The sequence below is a fragment of the Muntiacus reevesi genome, chromosome 2, assembly GCF_963930625.1.
Source record: "Muntiacus reevesi chromosome 2, mMunRee1.1, whole genome shotgun sequence".
Lineage (NCBI taxonomy): Eukaryota > Metazoa > Chordata > Mammalia > Artiodactyla > Cervidae > Muntiacus > Muntiacus reevesi.
Genome location: NC_089250.1, coordinates 272,630,882 through 272,658,082, shown reverse-complemented (window position 1 = coordinate 272,658,082; position 27,201 = coordinate 272,630,882). Strand labels below are relative to the sequence as shown.

The 27,201-nt window shown below is 43.5% G+C and overlaps 1 protein-coding gene across 2 annotated transcripts; it reads right to left on the bottom strand.

Moving 5' to 3' along the window:
• Positions 1 to 268: 268 nt before the first annotated feature.
• On the bottom strand, positions 269 to 20,215 carry LOC136161655 (zinc finger protein 665-like). 2 transcript variants are annotated; one of them, XR_010661751.1, is made up of 6 exons: positions 20,178 to 20,215; positions 12,806 to 12,889; positions 11,028 to 11,154; positions 6,978 to 8,410; positions 5,161 to 5,243; positions 269 to 379 (listed from the first exon to the last, which is right to left on the bottom strand). XR_010661751.1 is itself a non-coding variant. In XM_065926681.1 (4 exons), exons 2-4 carry the CDS (start codon positions 12,869 to 12,871, stop codon positions 7,014 to 7,016), a joined length of 1,590 nt encoding a protein of 529 aa, XP_065782753.1. In that variant the 5' UTR covers positions 12,872 to 12,889; positions 20,178 to 20,215; the 3' UTR covers positions 5,870 to 7,013. The 2 variants fall into 2 exon arrangements, 1 of the variants encoding a protein (XP_065782753.1); XM_065926681.1 differs by lacking the exons at positions 269 to 379; positions 5,161 to 5,243 and having other exon boundaries at positions 5,870 to 8,410.
• Positions 20,216 to 27,201: the final 6,986 nt, after the last annotated feature.

Genomic DNA, 27,201 nt, shown 5'->3' with positions numbered 1-27,201 from the left:
AACACTTCATCTGGGATAATCATTCTTACAGGGTTTTATGGTAGTTGGTGCTTTATCATCTGATTTTCATTTTAAATATTTATTCATAGACAACACTGGCCTATAAAAAATAAACTTATAGACATAATTATAAAATTGCTACCATAACAACTATTAATGAAGATAAAAACATTTAAGAATGGCAAAGGACATCAGTTAAAAAAAAATAAAGTACAGGTTTTGAGGACACAAAGAGTAAAACTGAAAACCTTTCTTCATGTAGGATTGTGGTGAAGAGGCTTGTCTGCAGCTAGAAAACACAGGTTCCATTTCTCACTCGGTCACCTAGGGGGCTGCAAGTTCGCATGGTTCTTACAATCTGTACTCAGGGGCTCCTCCTCTGAAAAATAATAACATTTCAGAGTTGAAGAGTCGATGTTGTTACATACAAAACAATACCACTTATACAACCAGTTGTTAATGGAAACTATGAATGAGTATCGCTGAATGAAGAACTGTTGTTTAGTCGACAAATCCTGTAGGCTGCGAAAACTCCTCTGTCCATGGGATTTCCCAGGCAAGAATATTGGGGTGGGTTGCCATTTCCTATTCCAGGGGATCTTCCTGACTCATGGATTGAAGCTGGGTCTCCTGCTTGGCAGGCAAATTCTTTATCACTGAGCCACCTGGGAAGCCCGAGTGAAGAATAGCGGATTTCAATTGCCACGTCACCAAGTAACACAAAGCTCACATATTCCTGCAATGCCATCTTACTCTGAACATGAACCCTGGGGTCTGGGAGGTGGCAGAGTGGCCTCCAGGGATCTTGCAGTAGGGGTCATCTCCTTATCACAGACTGTAGTTGGAATCTTAGGGAATTTCTTGTTTCTTTATCAGAATGTTACCATTCAACTCAGGGGACACAGGTTAAAACCCCTTGATTTCACTCTCAGGCACCTGATCTTCGCCAACATCTTGGCCCTCCTTTCTAAAGGACCTCCCCAGACGGTGGCAGCCTTTGGATTGAGACATTTCCTCGGTGACCCTGGATGCAAACTCGTTTTCTACGTTCACAGGGTGGCTGCGGGGGTGTCTTTCAGCACCACCTGTCTCTTAAGTGTCTTACAGGCCATTATGATTAGCCCCAGGAACTCCACATGGACAAGTCTTAAAGGAAAAGCTCCCAAGTACGTCGGCTTCACTCTTTACCTGTGCTGGATTTTGCACTTGCTTGTAAATACATTTGTGTTCACGTATGTGTCTGGGAAATGGAGCAGCACAAACACCACAAAGCAAAAAGATGTGGGATACTGCTCTATTACTCGTCTTGATACAATAACGGCCACACTATTGGCAGCTTTCTTAAGTCCTCCTAGCACTTTGTCTTTTGGACTCATGACCCTGGCCAGTGGATACATGGTTTTCACCCTGTACAGACACCACCGGCAAGTCCGCCATATTCCTAGGACCAACCGTTCAGCTGGATCCCCTCCTGAGACCAGAGCTGCCCAAAGAATCCTTGCCCTGGTGAGCACCTTTCTAGCTTTCTACATGCTCTGCACCATTTTTGTGACTTACATGTTGGTTTTCAATCATCCCAGTTGGTGGCTGATTAACATCTCCTCACTAATGCGTTCATGTTTCCCCACTGTTAGCCCCTTTCTTCTCATGAGTCCAGACACCTGTGTATCCAGGCTCTGCTCTGCCTGCTGCAGAAGGAATAACCTGGTCCCTAATCAGGTCAGAAAGCTCTAAGTTTTCCACTTGTATTCACAGTGTAAAATCCTTTATTAATCATTGAGTTTTCGCTGTGTCCAGCCCGACAATGAGCTGTCACACCACAGAGTGGTGAGCAGCAGACTGTCTTCAGAAGTTAAAATCTATTGGCTGGTACAACCACTATGGAGAACGGTATGGAGGTTCCTTAAAAAAAACTAAAAATAGAACTGCCATATGATCTAGCAAGTCCACTCCTGGGCATGTATCTGGAGAAAACCATAATCTGAAAAGATACATGTGTCTCCATGTTCACAGCACCACTATTTATAATAGCCAGGACACAGGGCAACCTAAATGTCCAACAGTGGAATGGATAAAGAAGATGTGGTACAATGAATACTACTCAGTTATGAAAAAGAACAAAATAATGCCATTACAGCAATATGGAGGGACCTAGAGATTATCATACAAAGTGAAGTTAACTCAGAGAAAGACAAATATCACATACCTTATATGTGGATTCTTTAAAAAATGATACAAATGAACTTTTATTTACAGAACAGAAACAGACTCACAGACATCAAAAAAACTTATGGTTACCAAAGGGGAAATGTGGCAGAGAGGATAAATTAAGAGTTTGGGATTAACATATACACACTACTATATATGAAATAGATAATTAACAAGGACCTATGGTATAGCACAGGGAACTCAATGTTCTGTAATAAGCTCTATGGGAAAAGAATCTGAAAAAGAATGGACATATGTATATGTATAACTGAGTTACTTTGATGTACACCTGAAACTAACATATTGTAAATCAACTATACTCCAACATAAAAAATTAAACAAACAAAAAAATTAAGCAAAAAAAAAAGTCTAAGTAATGTACACAAAAAATAAAATATATTGAAGACACTGAACCATTTATTTACTAAGTAAAATGTCATTAATTTTGTTTTCATGAGCTGTTTCAATGTAAGACTTCACAGACACAAGGAATCTGTTGTGTAAAGTGTGGCCTGTGATTATTTGAAGATAATATAAAGTTCCTCTGAGTATGTGTATTTCAATCTAATAAAAATTTCCCTATAATTCAGGAGGCAGTGAAATGTGAGAAGAGTTTATGGAAAGAAAGAGCCTTCAGTTCTGATTCACATACCTAGGATGGACCTGGATGGGGGAATAGGGTGTCAGACACTGCACTGAAGGGCAGGTTTTTCCCTGCGTTAGGAAGATCCCCTGGAAAAGGAAATGGTAACCCACTCCAGTATTTTTGCCTGGGAAATCTAATGGACAGAGGAGCCTGGAGGGTCACAATCCACTGGGCTGCAAAGAGCTGGACATGACTGAGCACACATACACAATATTTTACTGTTGACCACATTGGGTTTCCTTTGGTGCCAATGGACACATGGTTGTGTCCACCTCTTGGCTATAGTAAGTAATGTTGCTGTGAACATACTTGTACAAATTTCTTTCTGAGTCTTCTTTTAGTTCGTTGGGGTATATACCCAGTAGCAGAATTTTTGGATTATATGTTAATTCTGTGTTTAATTTTTTGAGGAACTGCCATGAGATTTCCATATTAGTTATACCATTTCACATTCCAACCAGCAGTGACTAAGGTTTAGTTTTACTACATCCTTGCTAACACTTGTTATTAATATTTTCTGGTTTTTGTTTTTTAGATAATAAGTCATCTGAATGGATATGAGGTGGTATCTCATTGTAGAATATTTTTAAGATGGAAATTAACAAGCAAAAATACCAACTGGAGAGACTTCCCTGGTGGTCCAGTGGGTAAGACTCTGTGCTCCCAATGCAGGGGCCCAGGTTCAACCCTTGCTCAGGGAACTAGATCCCACATGCCACAACTAAAAATCCCACAACAAAGATTGAAGACACTGTATGCCACAATTAAGACGTGGTGCGGCCAAATAAATATTAAAAAGAATAAAAATATCAATTGGATGTTGGGATATTTAGAGGCTGAAATATTTTGTTAAATGGTATCTCAGTAAGTTTGAGGGAAGACAGGAGTCAGTTTAAACTCCTATGTCCTCTATCAGGCTTCCCTGGTGGCTCAGTGGTAAAGAACGCACCCACCAATGCAGGAGTTGAGGGTTCCATCCCTGGGTCAGGAAGATCCCCTGGAGAAGGAAATGGCAACCCACTCGAGTATTCTTGCCTGGGAAATCCCATGGACAGAGGAGCCTGGTGGGCTACAATCCACAGGGTTGCAAAAGAGTCAGACATTGCTTAGTTACTAAACAACTGTGATCACTGAGCTCCTACTTTGTGCCAGGCAGTGTTCCAAATGTTTAATAGTTACCATTTCATGTGAACCTTGAAACAACCCAGCATTGTTCCTCCTGTCCTCCACTGAGGAAATATATCTATGGTGGAATCTTTACTATTTCTAGAATAGCAGAGGAGCAGGGTTGGGGCTCAGATGGTGAAGAGATCTGCCTGCAAAGCTAAGACTGGGGTTCGATCCCTGGGTTGGGAAGATCCCCTGAAGAAGGGAATCCCAACCCTCTCCAGTATTCTTGCCTGTAAAATCCCATGAATAGAGGAACCTGGTGAGCTACAGTCCATGGGGGTGCCAAGAGTCAGACATGAGCAACTAACATACACAAACAGGGTGGGGGTGTATGGCCTTTTCGTTTATATGGATTTTTCTTTAGGCAAAGATCCAAGGGAACAAAGCAGAATAATAAAAAAGTGGGAGAAATACACAAAGATTAGAATATACCCTTATTTGTGATCACTAGATTTGAGGATTCAAAAAATTTAAAGGAGTCTCAACAATGAATGATATATTCAACCTTGTGTAACATATATATGTAAAATATATATATATATATTCATATATATATCAATTCCCTGGAGGTTCAGGGGTTGAGACTCCTTACTTCTTCTGCAGAGAGCACGGGTTCAACCCATGGTTGGGGAACTAAGATCCCAGATGCCACACAGTGAGGCCAAAAGCAATTAAAAAAAAAAAAAAGATGGTACCTGGCTTATTTTGAAGTGGCAAAGCATGTAAGCAGTCCCTAGAACTTGGAAACAGCAAGGAAACAAATTTCTCCCAGTTCTGTTAAGATACTCATTTTAGACTTCTGACCTGAACTGGAAGATAACTTGTTTTAATCCACTTAGTCTGTGGTAATTTCTTACAGCCTGATGAAATAAAACGTGTATTTTAAGACAAGAAAAAATTTAAACATTAAATTCTGTTTAGGTCTCCTCCCTCTCTCCCTAATGTGCAGTGAGCACCTGTGTTACACATGAACCACAGGTTCCTCTGGGATGGCCGTGCCTGCCTAACCAACAGAAAAGGTCTAATATTTTCCCTCTCTTTTGGAGCTAGCAATTTAACTTCTTAAAAGAATGGTGTCTTTTCCCCAATTCTACAGGAGGCCCTGGTGACCTGCTGTTCACTTTGAATGTACTTACCTGGACCATGTATCCTTGATGAACTTCATGTAAAATATCAGTAGGTCTGGGCTTCCCTGGTGGTCCAGAGGTTAAGAATCCACCTGCCAATGCAAAGGACACGGCTTCAATACCTAGTCCGGGCAGGTCCCACATACCACAGGGTAACTAAGCCACAACTAACGGAGCCCACATGCCCTAGAGCCTGTGCTCCACAACAAGAGAAGCCACCACAATGAGAAGCCTGCAACTAGAGAAAAGCCTTTGTGTAGTAATGAAAATAGAGAGCAGTCAAAATTAAAATGTTAAAACAATTTTAAAAAATGTGTCATTTTGACGTACAATCCTTTGTCTCAAAAATGTTTGTGATTGTACCTTGAACTCTTTTAACAGTTGGAACAGTTGTCAGAGCTTTTTGAGAATCTACTTCCTGGATTATAATCTGTAGTTTGGCTCAAATAAATTCCCTTTTCTTCTTGATAACTAAATTTTTGTCGGCAAGCTGCACTAGGAAACTACTGAAATGATTACAGATACACAAGTTCAAAGAATCTACAAAAATCTCTAGAGTAAGTGAGATTAGTAAATTCTGAGGATACAAGATCAACATTCAAAAATCTACTGTATTTCTATATAGTAGCAATTAACACATGGAGACAAATTAAAAATAACATGTCCAATTATTCAAAAAGTAAAAGTAGAAATGTGCTAAACGAAGTGTTGACAGGATTTTGATGCTGATATTTATTTAATACTGGTGAAAGAAACCAAAGAACAGACAAATAAAGACATACAACAGTCATTTATTGGAAGGCATAACACAGAAACGATGTCAAATGACTGCAAACTGATAGACATTTTCTATCAAGATATTTTGTAGAAACAAACAAGATTTTTCTAAAACTTACATGGAAAGAACTAGAATAGCAAAAACATCTGGAGAAGAATAAATTGTTTGGAGTCACTCTCATTTAAGACTTCTAACATGGTAAAAAGTAATCAAGACTGTGATGTCTGTGGAGTAAGACATACGGGTCCAAGAAACAAAACAGAAAACCCAGAAACAGCCCCCACACAAGTACTTCCAACTGAGTCTGACAAGGTACCAAGGAAACTGGATGGATATAGAATTTGAAAAATGATACCTAGCAACTGATTTCCCATATTAGGGAAAAAAATATGAAAGAACCTCCACCAAAACTTCACACTTGTACAAATATTAGTTTAAAATTGGTCATAGCTTTAAACATGAAATGTAAAACCGTTGTACTTTACATTGTAAGAGATTCAGAAAAGAAACCATAGGATAATATCCTCAGGACCTATCTAAGTTTGAACATATCTTAATTATTCTGCAGTCTGCAATACTTCAGATTAAATGTGAGACTTAGTCATCCTCACGTGAATGCTGAGGCAGACTGTTATGAAAAGTCAAGAAGAAATTTAAAATATTCATTATGTTTGTAAGGTTTCTTTCCACTAATGAATTCTTTGGTGAATTCTGAGGGGATGCTGTTGCTGAAAGGCCTTTCCACACTCAGTAAGTCTGTCTGATTTCTCCCTAGTTTAAATACTCTCAAGACATCAAAGGCATGAATGCTTTTAGAAACCTTCCCATATTCATCCCATTTGTAAGGCTGCTCTCCAGTAGGAATGTCATGATGTTCTTTAGTTTTGATTTTTATACACACATTACATTTTTGTGGCTTCATCAAAGGTATATGATTCTGGATGTCTTGTGAGCTATGAATCTGTATAAGTCCTCTGTCCTGTATGTTACACTGATATAATTTCTCTTGAGTATGGACTCTCTGGTGTCAATTTATGATAGAACTTACAACAAGCACTTTGTGACACTCATCACATTGGTCAGGTCACTCCCTAGCATGAATTCTCCGATGACTCATGAGGCTTGAGTTTTGAGTGAAGACCTTGCCACATTCGTCACATTTGTAAGGTTTCTCTCCAGTATGGATTTTCTTATGTCTATTGAAGTTTGAGCAGTGAATAAAGGATTTGCCACACTGATCACATTTGTACGGTTTCTCTCCAGTATGAATCCTGCGATGACTGGGAAGGCTTGAACTCTGACTGAAGACCTTGCCACATTCATTACATTTGTAAGGTTTCTCTCTAGTGTGGGTTACCTGATGATAAGTCAGACTCGAATACACACCAAATGCTTTGCCACACTCGTTACACTGGTAGGGTTTCTCCCCAGTGTGAATTCTCCGGTGACTTACAAGGCTAGAGTTCTGAGTGAAGACCTTGCCGCACTCATCACACTTGTAAGGCTTCTCTCCGGTGTGCATGACCTGATGTCTGGTGAGATGCGAGCTCTGGTTAAAGGCTTTGCCACATTGATCACATTTGTAAGGTTTCTCTCCGGTATGGATTCTGCGATGATTGGTAAGGCTTGAACTCTGACTGAAGACCTTGTCGCACTCATTACATTTGTAAGGTTTCTCTCTAGTGTGGACGACCTGGTGATAAATAAGACTTGAAAGCACGCTGAAGGCTTTGTCGCACTCGCTGCACTGGTAAGGTCTCTCTCCGGTATGGATTCGGCGGTGGCGTACAAGGTGTGAACTGTAACTGAAGCCCTTACCACACTCTTCACACTTGTGATGCTTCCCTCTGGTGTGGATTCTTTGATGTCGAGTGAGATGTGAGCTCTGATGAAAGGCTTTGCCACACACGTTACATGTGTGAGGCCTCACCCCTCCATGGGTCGCCTGACGGCTGGGGCGCTGGGAGCCGTCATGAACTGCTTTGTCATCCGGGTCGCGTCTGTAAGGGTCTTCCCGAACATGTGCTTTCTGGTCTTGTATGAGTAATGGAGAATGCCAGAAACTGATCCCGTATCCATTAGAAACGTTGATCTGGACAGTAGGAACAATTCTTGGAAGTACTGAAAAGGAGGCTCCTGTGTTGTCAGCCTTCTCAACCTGATGATACACATAAAACTGCGCTTTGGCTGGGAAGACGGGCAGTCCAGTCAGATATGACGGAAAGCTGAGTGCCAGCCTTTCAATTGGCTTGTTTCCTGCATCTCTTCGACAAATGAGATTTTTTGGATGGGTGGCAGGTATTCCCTTCTGATTACTTTTATCACTTTCCCGTGAGAACACGTTTTTCTGGATTTTCCGGCAGGCGTGGTCCTTGGTGTCATGGCTTTTGTGTCTTTCCGACAACACTGTCTGCAGGATCCCTCCTGTGTGACTGCTCTGTTTTGGTGCTGATCCCTTCATCACACGCTTAGGAGAGGTATCTGCAAGACAAACAGAATCACATGTCTCCTGTTAATTATAGCTGGGAAAGAAATATTTCATATGGAAGAACATGGTACTATACCGAAAGGACTACATGCTTTGGACAGATAAGAAATAGTGCAACCATGATCTTTCCTTTTTGGGAACACACCAGGAATAAGGTCCCTTGATAAAGAAAAGGGTATATACAGGAGGTGCAAACAAATATTGTTTGATTCTACTTTAATGAATCAAAGTTAGAGTCAGAAATTCTTTCCAGTTACAGAGTCCCTGGTAAGATGCCAGGGATGGGGTGTGTGTGGGGCAGGAGGTGTGCGGAGGGGGAATGGGGACTTAATGTCTAACGGGGACAGAGTTTCACTTCAGGAAAGTGAAAAATTTGGGCGATGGATGATGCTGAGAGTTACACAATGACGTGAATGTACTCAGTGCCACGCAGCTACACAGTTGTGTGCATGCATGCTAAGTCACTTCAGCCGTGTCTGACTCTTTGTGACCCTGTGGACTCTAACCCACCAGGCTCCTCTGTCTATAGGATTTTCCAGGCAAGAATACTGTGTGTGTTGCCATGCCCTCCTCCAGGGGATCTTCCCAACCCAGAGATCAAAGCTCTCTTACTTCTGTATTGGCAGCCCGGTTCTTGACCACTAGCACCACTTGGGAAGCTTGAACTGCACAGTTAAACATGGTTAAGATAAGTATGGTTTATGTTCTGTGACTTCTACCACAATTTAAAAAACTGGAAAAAAAAAAGGGTGATTACATGTTAGGGAGGCCTGCTTTAAACAATCAATGGCTGAAAACCTCAGCGTGCAAACTTACGTTAGTCCTGACAGGGGTATTTTGGCATCATGACCTAAATCCACATATTACTTCACAGAAAACATGGCTGCTTCATATTTGAAGAAAGAACAATATTACACAGTAACAATCTTACTTCTCTCCAGGTAAGAATACTAGAGTGGGTAACCTTTCCCTTTTCCAGGGGATGTTCCCCACTCAGGGACTGAACTCAGGTCTCCTGCATTGCAAGCAGATTCTTTACCATCTGAGTCACCAGGGAAGCCCATATTACATATATTTACTATATTTTTAATGTGTAGTAATAATGCTAAAACATAGTACTCTAATGGTAAATAAGCCACAACAAATTTAATTAGTGAGTAATATAAGTAAATGGCACTTTAGAACTGGAAAACCATATCTGCCCTGTGGAAATGAGGAAGAATTTAATAAAATGTTATAAAAATAAAATAATTCTCTGAATGCCACTTATAAAACCATATTCACTTAGAATGGCCATTCTGCCACACTAACAAGTGGTGTGAGTCGGTTATACTGTGAAATACATCCTGAAAAATCATTACCTATAGGTCATAGTGAAGATTAGTAAACAGTGATAAATCATAATGAAAAAGAACATGAAAAAGAATGTATATAGCTGTATAACTAAATCACTCTGCTGAATAGCAGAAATTAACACAACACTGTAAATCAAGTACACTTAAATTAAGAGAGAATTAGAAAAAAAAAAAAGAAGACTGGTGCAAAGGGGAGCACCAGTAGGGAGCAAAGTAGGGAGCAAAGGGCATGTGGGCAGTGTTTGTATGTGCCAATCTGTGGGAAGATAAACATACGTATGGGCACATAAAACATTGACCTGGGAAGAAAAGAGAAACTGACTTAGCAAGTAGTATGATTATTGTCCTTTCTTAACTGTAGGACATGGGGCCAAAAGGAAGAGATTGAAAAGACAGGGAGTGTGATGAAGAGGGACGAAACCAGGCCAAGAAACACAGACTAGAATAACTGTTGCCAGGGCCTGGGGGTGACAGAAATGGGGAGCGGTTGATAAAAGGGTTCACAACTTCCATCATAAGATGAACAAGCTCTGAGGATTTCACATGTAACATGACGACGACAGTGGATAGTATTAATACTATAAAACTGAAATGACTGAGAGAGTAGAACTTAAGTGTTCTCACCAAAACAAAAAATAAAAGTCACTTGTGAGGTAATTTATGTGTTAACTTCATGGAAATCCACTCACAATGTACATGTATATCAAGTCACTGTGTTGTACAGTTTAAATATACTATAACTTTATTTGACTATACCTCAATAAAGCTAAAAAACCATTACATGGGATCTCCCTGGTGGTCCAGTGGTTGAGTCTAAACTCCCAATGCCGGGGGCCTGGGTTCAATTCCTGGTTGGGGAACTAAGTTCCTGCATGCCACACAACACAGCTTCCCCCCACCACAATCCAAAAATTCATCCACTGGCTGTCTTATTTTGAATGCATAGGGCATAGTATATAATATGTAGACGCCTAACTCTCTTCCAAGAATTTCTGAATCAAAAGCTCAGGGGTAGGAAAGAGGGAACTGGATATTTTCTGTTTGTTATAAGGTTTGATGCCTATTTGAGCTCTAGAATCACCCTCGACCATGAAATGGGAAGATCATATGAAGAAAGGACATGTTCAAAGTTCTGCTGCATTAGGAAGCTTTTCATGTCTGAGTAAACAGGGCTCTGAGCTCAGTCAGGCCATGCAGGCGCCTTGCAGAGCTACCCATGGGCAGACCCCAACTTCTGGAGGGAAGTGATCCTCACCCACAGAGAGCAGGTTTCTGAGGGTCTCCACCATCACTTCTCTGTATAAGGCCCTCTGAGCAGGGTCCAAGCATTCCCACTCCTCGGGAGTGAATTCAATGGCCACATCTTTGAATGTCAACCGTCCCTGAAATGAAAACACATTTCACCAATGGGCCCACCAGGAGAGTCTTCTTTTCACACAAAATGAGAAAAGGAGAGAGGTGTAAGGATTGATTTTGACTACAGTGTGGTTACAGATTCACTGAAGGTGCTTTTGAGCACGTTATGTGTCTCTGATTTTGGTTTATTATACTTTTCCACAAGAGGTTATAACAGCCTCTAAATCAGTATGTATTTCCTATTTTTGTGGACAATACAAGAAACACACACACACAATTGACACAGGATTGTCTGTATAGAAATGTGAGACAGTATGTTCCACACACCAAGTAATATTCAATGTTAAAAGGAACTAGAGCAGCAATGAAATCTTTAGAGATGACAGTGTCTATAGTGACTTTAAAGTAACTGTGATGACAGCAACAGGGATCTCAAAAAGTGTTTGAACACTTCGCGGGTGCTATGCATTCCTCTAAATGCTTTGCGTGTACTAACTCGTATAATAACATAATAGCAAATTTAAAAAGATCGGAAAAGAATCTAAAAACGATGGATATCTGTGCATGTATAACTCAATTTTCTGCACACCTGAAACTAACACAAAATTGTAATATCAACTATCCTCCAAAAAAATTAAAATATCAAAATAAATAGATAAGCAAGTAAATAAATAAATAAATGAAAAACAAAACAGAAACAGACTCACAGACATAGAAAACAGACTTACGGCTACCAAAGGGAAAATGTGGCGTGGGCAGGGGTCAGGGGCAGAACTGGGTTTGTATACACACTACTATGTATACAACAGATAAACAACAAGGATCTACTGCATAGCACAAGCAACTCTGCTGAATACTCTGAAATACGCTAAATGGGAAAAGGATAGACACGTGTATGTATAACTGAATCACTTTGCTGTATACCTGAAGCTAACACAACAGTGCTATTCAACTATACTCCAATATAAAATAATTAAAAACAAATTTTTTAAAATAAAAAGATCTAGTCCCATACATCTGAAGGCAGCGACAGTTGTGTCACAGACATTCTAAGAAATCTGCTTCAGGTCAAACAGCTAAAGACGGTAGAGCAAGCATATAAACCCAGGTGTTTAGGTTCTAGAATTAAATGTAAAAAACTTAAGTCATATAAAATTACCAAAGGTACACTGACAGAGGGTTTCTTGAGAAAACTTGAAACAAGTTCAAGGCTAACAACTCAGAATTACATAAAATGTCATCACGGATACATGCAGACATACATTAATTACTCTTCTTATTTAATTCATGAATGTCCGTGTGTGGAAAAATTTTAAGACAATGAAAAATATATAATTTCACAACTCAATACTATAGAAGTTATATAGACATAATAATATGTATTTTGTAAAAACCAAGGGCTTGCACACTTGTGCACTCATGCATACATGTATACGCACTTAAATTTACTGAAAAAAAGGAAGTGTCTCTCTATGACCACAATGGAGCCTTTTCAAGTTTCTTCATCACTGAGTCACGAGGATCTAAGTGGAGACGACAGGCCCTGAGGGAAGGCCCCGGGTGAGTGTGCGTGTACAGGAGTCAGACAGGACACTCCAGAGTCAGACACGATTAGCGAGTCCAGAGAAGGGCATTTCAGGAAGGCAGTGTGAGAATCCACTGAGAATATGACCTTACCTGAGAAAGAGCCATTACCTGTTCTTTCCTCTTCCTCCTCATCTGGGTTTTTTCCTCAGGCATCATGAGACTTTGGAAGTCAGTCTTGAAAGTGGAAAACATGTTGTTTAATGCTTAGAGCCAACACACCCCCTTCCTGAGACCCAACCACACACCCAGGGAAGCCCTCACCAGGAGGAACACAGTCCTCTGTGCCCACTGTCTCAGGAGGGACTCAGGATGGTCAACTCCCACACAGAGTCCAACACGGGACTTTCCCACACTTTCTCTCGGATCACACTCCCCTCCTGGTGCGGCCTCATGCACACAGCAGCAGGGGCACCTCCGCTGACCCCACGATGCCCTTCAGGTCACACAGCAGGCGGGGTTCAGCCCCACTCAGAGCAGAGCGCCCTCCCCGCCCCCAGGGCCCGATCTCAGTCTCAGAAGTGGAGGCTAAGAGTCCTGGTGCTCAATGCAGGATCCAGATCGGAATCATCTGTGGCTCTGTGCACATTCCTGGCTTCCCAGGTGGCATGAGTGGTAAAGAACCTGCTTGCCAATGCAGGAGACTTAAGAGACTCGGGTTTGACCCTGGGTTGGAAAGATCTCCTGGAGAAGGAAATAGCAACCCACTCCAGTATTCTTGCCTGGAAAATACCATGGACAGAGGAGTCTGTGGGTTACACTCCATGGGGTCTCAAAGAGTCAGACATGACTGAGGTGACTTAGCATGCATGCACACAAACATTCCTGAAGCTAGGCCCCACACAACTGTCTGAAGAGAGTCTCTGATGGGAAAAGGGGCACAAAACCTGTCTATGCAAAATGCTTCATGGACCTAACATGAAGCCTGGGTTGCGCACCACTCAGAGGCACACCCAGCACGGCCCCACGTTCTGTCTCTCTCTGACCCGGGGTGAACTGCTATCACCAGCAACCAGCCACGGAAGGGGAAGGAGCAGAAAACAACACGCCAAGCAGGCCTTAAGAACAGAGGTGGGGGTGAGGGTGGGGCGGGCACAGGCGCAGGGAGCTCAGAGATGGCTGCACTCAGAAGGTGACGTCAGAACGAAGACCTGGGGGAGGAAGCCATCTGCATCTGCTGGACCAGAGAGTTCTAGGCCGAGGGACACTCCCTTAAGGTCCCTGAGCCAGTAGCAAACTTAGGGCTGGAAGGGGAAAGAGGACTGTGCGTCTGGAGCAGGGGAAGGGGAGGGGAGACAGGAGAGGAGGCCAGAGAGGCACGGGGTGGGGAAGCCAAAGAGGAAGGACCAGACATTCTTCCATCACTTAAGAGAATTTTGAAAACTATGTGTTCCTTCTTTCACTTTAAGTAAACATCTAACCTCTTCTTTACCTTATACAGTAAAACATTTACAAATTATGGAGTACATATTTCAAAGCATGCTGAGATATTCACCGAAGTCCTGGAAAGTACAGGGTTGCCCTTAAGCAACCTTAAGGAGGGCGGCAGAGGGAATAGGACTGGAGGTGGTCAAGACCAGTTCTGGATAAGTTAAGGCGGAGATGCCTGTTGGTCGTCCCAGCAGAGATGTTGAGGAGACAGCCGGATGCAGGACTGATAGTTTAGGGCAGAAGTGTGAATGGAGAGGATAAACTGGGAGACGAGTAGGTGAGGCTGAAAGCCATTTGGTGAGATGATGAGGAAAGGCAGCGGGTGTAGACAGAGAAGAGGTTCACGGACTAAGTCTTGGGGTGCTCCCATATTCAGAGACCATGGAGTTCAAGAATTCATCAGAGGAAACTAAGAAGTGAACAGGGAGGGGAGAAAAAATAAATAGGCAGATAAGTCTGTAGAGGTTAGCAAGACATCCTCAAAACCAAGGTCTCAAGGAAGAGGGAGTGATGACCGGTGGCACCTGCGGCTGACGGGAAAAGCAAATGTGCCCAGGAAGTTAAATACTGGACTTAGAAACGAGGTGCTGCTGGGAAGGTAAACTGGTGAAGCCACTATGGAAAACAGTAGGGAGGTTCCTCAAAACACCAAAAACAGAGCTACCATAGACCCAGCAATCCCACCCTTGAGCATATATTCAGATAAATCTACAGGACATGGAAGCAGCCTAAATGTCCATTGACAGAGGAATGAATAAAGAAGATGGGGTACTTAGGAATATTACTCAGGCATAAAAAAGGATGAAACAAAACCATTTGCAGTAACATGGATGGACGTAGAGATGATAATACTAAGTGAAATAAGCCACAAAGAGAAAGCACAGGCAACTATATTTAACATCCTATGTTAAACCATAATGGAAAAGAATATGAAAAGAATGTATATACGTGAAAGTGAAAGTGTTAGTCGCTCAGTTGTGTCCAACTCTTTGCGACCCCACGGACTGTAGCCCGCCAGGCTCCTCTGTCCATGTAATTCTTCAGGCAAGAATAGTGGAATGGATAGCCATTCCCTTCTCCAGGGGATCTTTCTGACCCAGGGATCAAACTCGTGTCTTCTGCATTGCAGGCAGATTCTTTACTATCTGAGCCATCCAGGAAGCCTCTGCCACTGATGGTTAAGAAACCGCCTCCGATGCAGAAGGTGCCACAGGTTCGATCCCTGGGTGTGGAAGATCCCCCAGAGGATGGCATGCAAGCCCCTCCAGGATCCTGAGTGGGTTGAGTCACTTTGATGTACAGCAGAAACTAACACAACATTGTAACTACACTTCAAGAAAATAATTTTTTAAACAAAGAGGTCATCAGTGACTCTGAAAAACAAAGTGTCAGTGCAGGTGGGGAGCATGCGACCAGCAGACAGTAATCTCCACTCCCCTGGCAGCGAGGAAGTTAGGCTGTGTCTTTCCAACGGAGTCCCACCTAGTGTTGATCACACTAAGGGAAGTGAGCCAGACACAGAAAGACAAACATTGCATGATACGGCTTATATGTGGTATCTTAAAGAAAGAAAGACACAGATGAGCTTATTTACAAAACAGAAATACACCCACACAGGAAACAAACCTACGGCTACCAAAGGGGAGAGGAGAGGGTAGGAATAAATTAGGAGTTTGGGACTAAAATATTCACTACTATACATAAAATATAACCAACAAGGACCCACTGTATAACACAGGAAACTCTACTCAATATTTTGTAATAACCTATAATGGAAAAGAATCTAAAAAGGAACATATATATATATATATATGTATGTATATATATATATATGTATATATATATATATATATTTATATATATATCAGAGTCACTGTGCTGTACACTGGAAATTGGGGCATTTCTGGTGGCTCAGAGGTCCAGAACCTGCCTGCCAATGAAGGAGACCTGCAGAAGACATGGGTTTGACCCCTAGGTGGGGAAGATCACTTGTAGGAGGAAAGGGCAACCCATTCCAGTATTCTTGCCTGAAAAATCCCATGGACAGAGGAGCCTGGCAGGCAGTCCATGAGGTTGCAAAGAGTCGGACATGACTGAGAGACCAGACAATAACAACACTTGAAGTTAACACAACGTAAATCAATTATAGTTTAAAAAAAAAAAAAAAAAAAGAGTCCCCAGGAGGAGCCTTTCTGCTGCAGATGTTTTGCTGTCACGTCACTGCCCTCTGATTCTTCAGAGGTCTTTCCCTACGTCATGGCTCTCTTCTGGTGTTTTGCCTCCAGGCCCACTCCCAGCAAATTCTCCCTTGTGAAAACCATCTGCCGGTTAAGCTGTTTGAAAGGCCCCACTGATCTACTTCTGGAATCAGATGCTCTAACAAACTCCCATGGGGTCCCCACACACTTCCCAGATACTCGTGATGAACCTCCCACCTGTGACAAAGTCCCACCAACCCCAGCAATTCATGAATTCACAATGAGCCCAACGCAGGCCTTGGTTCCAACACTGCAGGATGTCTTTTTGCTTGGCCTAATTCCACTTCATTCCTCAAGTGTGACCATAAGTTTCCCAATTAAACCCACACCTGCAAAGCTCAGTCTCTGCATCTGTGTCCCAGGGAACTTGAGCTAAGATAATAGCACCCCAAGATGCAGCCCCATAACCAGCCATTAACCCATCTGCAGGTATTCTAGGCAGACCTTAGACTGCCTTTTCAATGGTCTACACTTGCTCCAGGACCCTTGATGTAATTCCTTGGCAGTTCAGTGTGAGGACTCAGCACTTCCACTGCAGGGTGTATGGGTTCGATCCCTGGTGGGGAACTAAGATCCTGCAAAATGGACAGTGTGGCCACAAACAGGACCATGTAGAGACAGCCATTGCGTGCCCTCCTTCTGGCCTCCCTGAACTTCTACCCCACACTAGGAAAAGGGAAGAGAGTGACCGATAACCAGCAGAGTCAAATCATTGCCTACTGGCTGAATAGGGACTGCAAATGGAAGTTATCTTCTGATACAAATAATTACAAAAATGTACAAGCCCTTTAGAAAGGAGTTTTGCAAATGTCATCTTCACGTGCCTAATTTAACCAAATCTTGAATGCATTCTATGAAAAGTGAAGTGAAAGTCGCTCAGTTGTGTCTGACTCTTTGTGACCCCAAGGACTACGGTCCACGGAATTCTCCAGGCCAGAATACTGGAGTGGGTAGCCTTTCCCTTCTCCAGGGGAGCTTCCCATCCCAGGGATTGAACCCAGGTCTCCTGCATAGCAGGTGGATTCTTTACCAGCTGAGCCACGAGAAAGCCACACCCAAATATCTCACCCCCTCATCATCCATCTCCAGTCAACTCAGCACTCATCTGGCTCCTTCTCTTTCCACAGCTCCCAGTTCCCCTCTCATCATTTCTACTGGCTTTCCCGTGTTTTCCTCCCGGGTTACTGCTGATTTTGGTCTCCTCCCCTGTCTGCTGTTTCTCCCCTTGGCCAAACAATCCCTCCTCTCAGCCTTGTTCTGCTCCACTCTGGGGACTTGTTTCTCGTCCTGTTGTTCTTCCTCCCCCATCTCCCTGATTGCCTCACATCTTCATGGATTTCTGCCTCTTTCTTCCCCCACCTTTGCTCCCTGCTGTGTGCACTCTTTTCCTGTTACACCTGCCTCATCCCCACCCCCTCTGCCGCTCCCGGCCCCCAGCTCGCTCTGCTTTCTCCCTGCTTTTTTCTCTTTCTGCCCCTCTCATCTCCCATTGTTCCTTCTTTCTGTACCAGCTCCAAGTTGCTCTGTCTGCCCACTCTCTTACCCTTTGCCCCCACTCTAGGTAAAGTGCTCCTCTTGCGGATCACGGGCCTCCTCTCCCTGTTTTCCTCCCCTCATCTCCCTGGAGAATCTCCCCACCCCAACCTTACTCTAAATAATCTGGGTCTTCTTTTCTCCCCCTGCTACTTTCTCAGCTTATTCTTTCACTCTCTGAAACAGAACAAAGAAAATTTCGAAAATGTGGAGTCTGGAGGTTTTCAGAGAAAGGCCTCAGTCACTACCACTGGAGTTCAATTACAGGGACTTTCCCTGGTGGTCCAGTAGTTAAGAATCCCCCTTGCAATGCAAAGGATGACAAGGGTTCGATCCCTAGTGTGGGAACTAACATTCCACATGCCCCAGAGCAAGGAAGCCCACAAGTCACAGCGAAGATTCCCAGTGTTTCAACTAACACCCAATGCAGCCAAATAAATAAATATTTCAAAACAGAAAAAGATATTGAACACGTGGGGGGGGGGGCCCAGTAAAAAAAAAGAATTACAAATGCCAAGAAGACAATTACAAACCCCAACAGGAATTATCCTCCCCGCCCAGGAGCCCAGCCAATGGGAAACACCTTGGCTGTGTTTCCAAACTCTCTACTTCCCTCCAAGGGACTTTTGTTCAAAAAAACTACTCCCGACTTTCTCCTTTTTCTCTATAAAGCAATTCCTCATCAAGGCTTGTTGGTCTTGTCTATGGTTTTCTGCTACTGTTTGCCTGTCCTGTATTGCAATTCCTTAATAAACCCAACTGCTGGTAAAATAACTTGTTGTTTTATTTTTTAGGACAACAACCGTTTCTTAGGACTTCCTTGGTGGCTCAGACAGTAAAGCATCTGCCTACAATGTGGGAGATCTGGGTTCAATCCCTGGGTCAGGAAAATCCTCTGGAGAAGGAAATGGAAACTCACTCCAGTACTATTGCCTAGAAAATCCCATGGCCAGAAGAGCCTGGTAGGCTACAGTCCATGAGGTCGCAAAGAGTCGGACATGACTAAGTGACTAAACTTCATCTATCCTTCCCTGTGCCATCTGTGGATGGTTCCCCTTCAGTTCTATTTCCTCATTTTACTAATTCCCTCAGTTGGGTCAGTCCCAGGTATGGGATGTGTGGATGAAGAATGTCGCCAGCCTTATCTAAATAAAGGATGTGGCAAGAGCCACTGCAGTCACCCCAACTGTGCACTCTGAGGGAATTCAGGGTGGAGAAAAAGCCAGATACTATGATAAGGTGCATACCAAAGGAATGACTTCAACGTACCCAAATGCTAACATTTTCCTATGCATAGAAAAGTACTAAACTCATTAGCTTGAGATGTCTGGTTTCCTTAAATCTTTTGATGTTCCAACTACCTGTTTTTTGTTTTTGTTGCTGCAAAACTCCTATATACCCTGGTTCCTCCCTTACTTCTTGAGAGCTCTGGGAGGCTGTCTAACAGGCTTAAGTCCTCAGTTTTGTCTGCCAAATAAAACACAATTCTCAGCTTCTACGTGGTGCACTCTCGTCCCCCGTCCCCCAAGTGATTCATGGGATCAGATTGTTTTTAGCCCTATCTGACTCTTTTGTGACCCCATGGACTGTAGCCCGCCAGGCTCTTCTGTACATGGGATTTCCCAGGCAAGAATACTGGAGTGGGTTGCCATTTCCTTCTCCAGAGGATCTTCTCGACCCAGGGATTCCCCCCATGTCTCCTGTTCGGCAGACGGCTTTTTTCTGGGTCACTGAGTCATTAGGGAAGCCCTGGAATTAGATACCTATTAATTTCACATTAATAGGACACATTATTCAGTGGGGTAGAATTTCGGACAGAAAAATCCTGGGTGTCTCAAGACAGGCTCTTTTTAGCCTCCTTCCCCAACGCAAGCTAAGGAGAGGCGCTTGACTAACACGGGGAGGCCTGGGGATGGGTACGACTTTGCTGAGGAGTGTGCGAAGTGAAGGGACGTGAGTGTGTCTCGGGAACGCAGCGGACTCTCCAGAGCCCCAGCGTCAAAGAGGACGCGCCCTATCCTGCACCCGGGCAGCGGGCGCTGTCCTCCAGGGGCCGAGAGGGCGAGGCTGAGGGGGCGCGCAGCGCACGGGTGATAGCTCGCGGATTTCAAAAAGACGGAGAAGCGGTGGCCCACCCCTCCCCCCTCTCAAGGCGACGTCCGTATTTACTTCGGGTGGAGGATGAGTGCCGGAACGTTAAGATTCGTACTGACCCTCAGACCCAGGTATGGAGGACGGCGTACCGCAAAGCGCAGGTTTAAACAAGAAAGATGAAACTCACGCTCCCGTAGGGCGACCTTCGCTCCGCGATAACCACTTCCGGGTCTGCAGGAAACTGCGCAGGGGAACGAAGAGAAGAGGCGGGGCAACCCAGAGGTGGGGCAACCAGGGGGCGGGGCCTGGGCTGGGCGGGAACGTAGAGGCGGGAAGGAGGCATAATTGGACGGGGCCAGGCAGGGGCGGGGCCAGGGCTTTCGCTCTCAGCGCCGCTGCTTTGTCAGTTGTCAGGGCTTGGAAGGGCTTGACTGTTTATTCTGTGCATTCCTGTTGCTTCCGTTTTTTTTTTTTTTTAAAACGATACATGATTTTATTTACACAACTGAAATTATTAGTCACCTTGATTACAAAAGCAAATTAACATGGTATGCTTTAATAACCTTTAAAAAATATATTTAACAAATTTTAAACTTACAGATTGCTACTTAATATTCAGTAATACTTAACAATAACTGCTGTATATATCCATATGAAATTTTTGTCTGATAGGACGAACAAATATGAGTACCTTTATAATTTAGGAGTAGACAATTAGATTATGAGTCAAGGGTTAATTCCTCATCACTCGATCAGCCAGCCCAGCTTCCCAGGTAGCACAGTGATAAAGAATCCGCGTGCAATGCAGGAGAGGCGGGTTCAAAGCCTGGGTCGGGCAGTTTCCCTAGAGAAGGAAATGGCAACCCACTCCAGGATTCTTGCCTGGGAAATCCCATGGACAGAGGAGCCTGGCATGCATCCATGGTGTTGTAAGAGTTGGACACTATTGAGCACGATTGCAAGTTGTCCAGTTAGACCTGCAGTTCTCACTCTGCCGAGGACAAACCTGCTGCAGCCACTCACACTGAGTAGGCCTTCTTAATAACTTGAGCAAGTTTATCCCCTCTTGTTCAGAAACACCTTACCAACATCTAGCTGTGGTAAACTTTCGGGTTTCAGATGTACTTAGTGATAGTCCTTCTTATTTTAAGTTCCTGTGAAAATGGAGCAGCACACTGTCAGACCCTCTCGGGGATAGTCCCCCTTCTTTCCAGCCACCCCGCCCCCTGCCCATCTTATTTGTAGGAAATAGGTTTCTGCCTCCAAGACCTTCCCTGAGCACCAAAGGAGGCTTCATTCAGCGTCCATGATCCGCTCTGAGTTCCAAAGGGCAGATTCAATTGCTAATCAGGGAAGGAAGGGGGTGCTGAGACAAGGGAGAAGCAATAGAGCAGCTTTGGGGCGGGAGTCCTTGTTCCTCCTCAAGGAATGTATTCAATGCAGAACAATATCTGAGCTTTTCTGCAGGAACTAAGGAATAGGCAATGGCACCCCACTCCAGTACTCTTTCCTGGAAGATCCCATGGATGGAGGAGCCTGGTAGGCTGCAGTCCATGTGGTCGATAAGAGTCAGATACGACTGAGCGACTTCACTTTCACTTTCCATTTTCATGCATTGGAGAAGGAAATGGCAACCCACTCCAGTGTTCTTGCCTGGAGAATCCCTGGGACCGGGAAGCCTGGTGGGCTACCATTTATGGGGTCGCACAGAGTCGGACATGACTGAAGCGACTTAGCAGCAGCAGCAGCAGCAGCAACTCAGTCCCCCAACTCAGGTGGAGGATGGTAACTTCAGGCTGGGCACAAGATTCCTGGAGCATCGCCACCAACCAATGAGAGTCACACAACATGCAGCCTTTGCCCCAAATTCTGCCTATAAAACTCCTCTCTGAAAACCCTAAGGGAGTTAGAGATTGTTGGGTATAAGCCATGAATCCTCCTTGTACTGGTGCTTTTACAATACAAATACAAATTCCATATTTTCCTTTTCCATAACCTGGTGTCAGTAGATTGGCTTTATTGTACTCAGGTGAGCAGACCCAAGTTTGCTTCGGTAATAAAAGAAGAAAAGGAAATTTTAATTTGAGCACATGGAGGTGTCATAGAAACCTAATTTTTGTTGTTGTTTAGTTGCTAAGTCGCATCCAACTCTTTTGCGACCCCATGGACTGTAGCCTGCCAGGGTTCTCTGTCCAGGAGATTTTCCAGGCAAGAATACTGGAGTGGGTTGCCATCTCGTTCTCCAGGGCATCTTCCAGAACCAGGAATCGAACCTGTGGCTCCAGTAGCGTCTCTTGCATTGCAGGCAGATTTCTGGACCGCTGAGCCACCAGGGAAACCCCATAGGGATGTTGTAAGAAGTGGCCAGAACAAGCAGGTTTTATAATTGTTGGAGAAAGAAATAACAAATTTGCAAGGAATTGACAGGACATAGAAACTTAGGCTTTGCATGCTTGATTAATGAAGAATCTAAATGGAATCAGGTATTTGGATAGTAAATTAAAGAGTAATAAGGTGGTGGGTTCTTTTTCTTTTTTTTTTTTTTCTTTTTTTGGTTGCTCCACGAATTTTGCAGGATCTTAGTTCTCCGATCAGGGATTGAGCCTGTGCCCTAGGTAGCGAAAATGCAGAGTCCTAACCACTAGCAAGACTCTTGCTCCTTGGAAGAAAAGTTATGACCAACCTAGACAGCATATTAAAAAGCAGAGACATTACTTTGCCAGCAAAGGTTCATCTAGTCAAAGCTATGGGTTTTTTCAGTAGTCATGTATGGATGTGAGAGTTGGACTATAAAGAAAGCTGAGCACCAAAGAATTGATGCTTTTGAACTGTGGTGTTGGAGAAGACTCTTGAGAGTCCCTTGGACTGCAAAGAGATCCAACCAGTCCATCCGAAAGGAAATCAGTCCTGAATATTCATTGGAAGGACTGATGCTGAAGCTGAAACTTCAATACTTTGGCCACCTGATGTGAAGAACTGACTCACTGGAAAAGACCCTGAGGCTGGGAAAGATTGAAGGTGGGAGGAGAAGGGGATGACAGAGGATGAGTTGGTTGGATGGCATCACTGACTCAATCGACATGAGTTTGAGTAAACTCTGGGAGTTGATGATGGACAGGGAGGCCTGGTGTGCTGCAGTCCTTGGGGTCGCAAAGAATCGGACAGGACTGAGTGAACTGAAGTGAACTGAACGGAACCACCAGACCGCCAGGGAATTTCCAAAGTTTGTTTACACAGGCATCTTGCCTGGATTTCTTATCTCTGGTGATAAGGGCATCCTTCTACCTCCAGAGGCAGGGAATGAATCTTCCACATGAAAGATTTATTTCTTGCTTTCAGGAGATAGAAAGGAGGATCAGAGTGTCTCCCTTGCACTGGTCGTTTCTTAAGTAGATTTAATTCAAAATTTGCACTGAGGCACGTTTTGGGGTGGCCCACCCTGGGCTTCTTGTCATAGATGCCATGGAGAATAAATATATGTATATATGGCTGAGTTCCTTCGCTGTTCACCTGAAACAACACTGTTAACAAGTTATATCCCAATACAAAATAAACAGCTTAAAGTTTGAAAAAAAAAAAAAAAACCCAAACAGATGCCAATTATTAAAGATTCAAAAATAAGAAGGGAGTTCCCTGGTGGCCTAATGATTGGGGAACTGAGATTCTGCAAGCTCCATAGCATAGCCAAAAAGAAAAATAAAGAAAAAAAAAAAAGGAACTAATTTTTTGTTTGTTTGTTCTTCTTTTTGGCCACACTGAACAGCTTAAAGAATACCCTACCAGGGGTCAAACTCATGCCCCTCCTGCAGTAGAAGTGCAGAGTCTTAACCACTGGGCAATTAGGGAATTTCTACAAGGAACTCTTTTTTCTCTTTTTGGTTGTACTCATGGTCTGCAGGATCTTAGTTCCCCAACCAGGGATGGAACCTGTGCCCCCTGCAGTAGAAGTTTGGAGTGTTAACTACAGAACCTCCTGGGAAGTCCCACATGGGCATGATTGATCATTAACTTCATTATCAGTTCTCGTCTCTCTGGAGACTGGGTAGGAAGTGAGGAATGGAAAGTTCCCACCTTCTAATCATAGACTGGTCTTTCTGGTGACTAGTTCCCATCCAGGAGCCCACCAAGATTTGTCTCATTAATACAAAAGACAGTCCTATCACTCTGGGAAATTCTAAAGGATTTGGTTCCCTATGTCAGGAATCAAAGACCAAAATTAGAACAAAAGATGCACCTAGTGCTCTCATCACTTAGGAAATCATAAGAGTTTTAGGTGCTTTGTGCCAGGAACCAGGGGCAGAGAGTAATAAATATATTTTCCATGATTTCACACTATTACACATAAAACATCATTATCTGTTATAACACAATATTGTAAATCAACTGTATTTCAATAAATTTTTTTTTTTAAAAGACATCACTATCTGTCAGAAGACATGGCTCTAAATAACCAAAGTCAGAGAGGTCTCTGTGACTGTTAAGTTGAACAAGAACCTAGGGACAGGGTAGGGGAGGGAAGTATTGGAAGTTTGGGGAGCAGATGCAAACTATTATACATAGGGTGTATAAACAGCAAGGTCCTTCTATATAGCTCAGGGAACTATATTTAATATCCTGCAGCAAACTATAATGGGAAAGAATATGAAAAAGAATACATATACACATATAACTGAGTCAGTTTACTGTACAGCAGAAATTAATGCAACATTGTAAATCAATTATGCTTCAATAAAATAAAAGTACCGTGGGGCTATATTAAGAAAAATATTTGTACCTTTGTCATTTTTCTGCTGATCATGGGAAAAAAATTTTGAAGACAGTATTATGAATTTTATGGTCACGATTAGATACCACAAGCAATGTATAAACAAAGCCATGGTCAGAAGGACACGACAGGACCTCGCCAGGACACGGGTCTTCAAGAGGTAGCTTCTCCCTGGAATTTAGGAAGTGACAGCCTAGGCCAGCAAGCCCACAAGACGCTTTACGCCTATGTACGTTGCGCCTACACAAGCGCATGCGCACAAGAACTTGAGGTAGCCCCGCCCCTCGTGGAACGAGACTCCGCCCTCAAGAGTCATTTCCCTAGGCGTCTGCGCTGCTTTCCTGCCCAGATAGTACACCTCTGCCCAGAAGTCTTCAATCTCAGTGCCCCTTTAGAGCCCCTTTATCCAGGATCCAAACTTGCAGCAACAACTTGGTGCTTATATCGGTCTGGGGCTCTGATCAATCATCCAGAATCCAATCTGACCCAAGCCCACAGGAAGAAGCTGCGGGGTTCAGTCCCCTGGGACGTATTAAATCGGCAGCACAAACCAGTCCTACCATCATCCCATGCGGTACTTTGTCTCCCCCCCATCCCCCTTCCCCTTTCCTGCCTAAACCCTCCGGCCTACACACAGGGGGAAAGCCCGCAGCCCCTCAGGGCCTGAATCCAGCACTAGGACCGCAGGGGGCTGGCCGTCCAGATTTACCTGTATAAATAGAGGGGCTTGGGCCCACAGGCCCTAACTAGAGCTGTTCCTCCAAATTTGCTAGGTTTCTACCTCACACTTCTGGCCCAACAACAGTTGTGCACACAAAACTCAGTTGTCTCCAAAGCTGCACCCTAGAGGCGATCGCTGCCTAGCTGGGGTCTCTGGGGTTCAATAAAACTCTCAGGTACCCTCTAAAATAACTTAGATACGAATTTACCTCTTGAATCTCTCCGATCCTCTACCTGTCCTCAGATCCTCCCTTCTCACAACTACTTAGAGGGGAACTCAGTTTAGGGCGACTTCTGTTGCTAACTGGCCTCAGAATTCCCAGTTTCCGGAAACCTGGCCACACACAGAAGGGAGCAAAGAACTTAAAGTTTGGTAAGTTTATTTGCTTTTTTGCTTATAACTTGTATTTAGAGAATTCCTCAAAGCATCATGCTCTTAGGGGCCCATTGGTTGTTTCACGAGTTAAAAACAAAATATGTGAACACAAATGGACAAAGCATCTGAAGATCACTCAGAATGACTAATCCCACCGTTTTTTTAAATAAATGTATTTATTTATCTATCGTGTGGTAGTGCTGGGTATTTGTTGCTTTTGCTCAGGCTTACTCTAGTTATGGTGAGTAGGGGCTACTCTTTGTTGTGGTGTGAAGACTTCTCATTGTGGTGGCTTCTATTGTTGTGGAGCACAGACTCAGTAGCTGTGGTACACAGGCTTAATTGCTCCAAGGCATGTGGGATCTTCCAGACCAGAGATGGAACCCACGTTTCCTGCATTGGCAGGCAGATTCTTATCCACTTGGCCACCAGGAAAGTCCCAATTCCACCATTCTTTTCTGCCTTCCTCTCTTCTGTGTATACTGAGTGAGCTGCCATCACATGTAAGATCATTTTAATGATCAGTCATAGGGAAACTGAAGAGGCATAGGAATCTCTACCTACAAGAAAGGCACAGCCCAGCACCCAAATCCTCCTAGGGAAGATAGACATATAACACCCAACTCCCACAGTATTATAAGAATTGAAACACATAATTCATGTGAGGTTCCCAGCACAGTCATGAGATAGAGAGAGGGCATGCTACCATTCTTGTGAACCTATAGTAGATGTTCAAAAAATAATGCCTTAATGTATGAATGCATGCTATTTCTGTAAGGACAAATACAAACTAAAAAATAATAACAAAAAACCTGGCTTAATTTTCTTTGTTGAGAATAAGAGAAGAGACTATTCCCCCTCCCCCTTTTCTTAGAGCATTTCCTTTAGAAACTTGTTCTTTTTCTGCTTCCTTGAAATGTATGCACAACCTTAAAAAAAAGCTAAATAAGGCTCTTGTCAACTTTGCAACCCAGGAATATTTCCTTAAGGATCTGGAAGCCATCTCTTTGAATGGTAAACATCAAAGGAGATAGCAAACTTACCTCCCAGTTTCTGCATAAGGGTAAGAACCTAACTTGGGCTTCTCAGGTAGCTCAGCGGTAAAGAATCTGCCTGCTAATCTTTTATCTTCACTGATGAAAGTGAAGTCACTCAATCGTGTCCGACTCTTTGTGACCCCACAGACTGTAGCCTACCAGGTTCCTCCGTCCATGGGATTTTCCAGGCAAGAATACTGGAGTGTGTTGCCATTTCCTTCTCCATCATTGATGAAACATTAACTTAAAATAGCAAAGAAGCTGTAGGGTCCAAG

Excerpts from the sequence above, each read along its gene's own strand:
- LOC136161655 (XM_065926681.1), bottom strand. The coding sequence starts at position 12,871 with ATGATGCCTGAGGAAAAAACCCAGATGAGGAGGAAGAGGAAAGAACAG. Across the intron at positions 11,155-12,805 it reads AGGTAATGGCTCTTTCTCAG|GGACGGTTGACATTCAAAGA; the intron begins GTAAGGTCATAT and ends TTTTCATTTCAG. Across the intron at positions 8,411-11,027 it reads CAGAAACCTGCTCTCTGTGG|ATACCTCTCCTAAGCGTGTG; the intron begins GTGAGGATCACT and ends TTTGTCTTGCAG.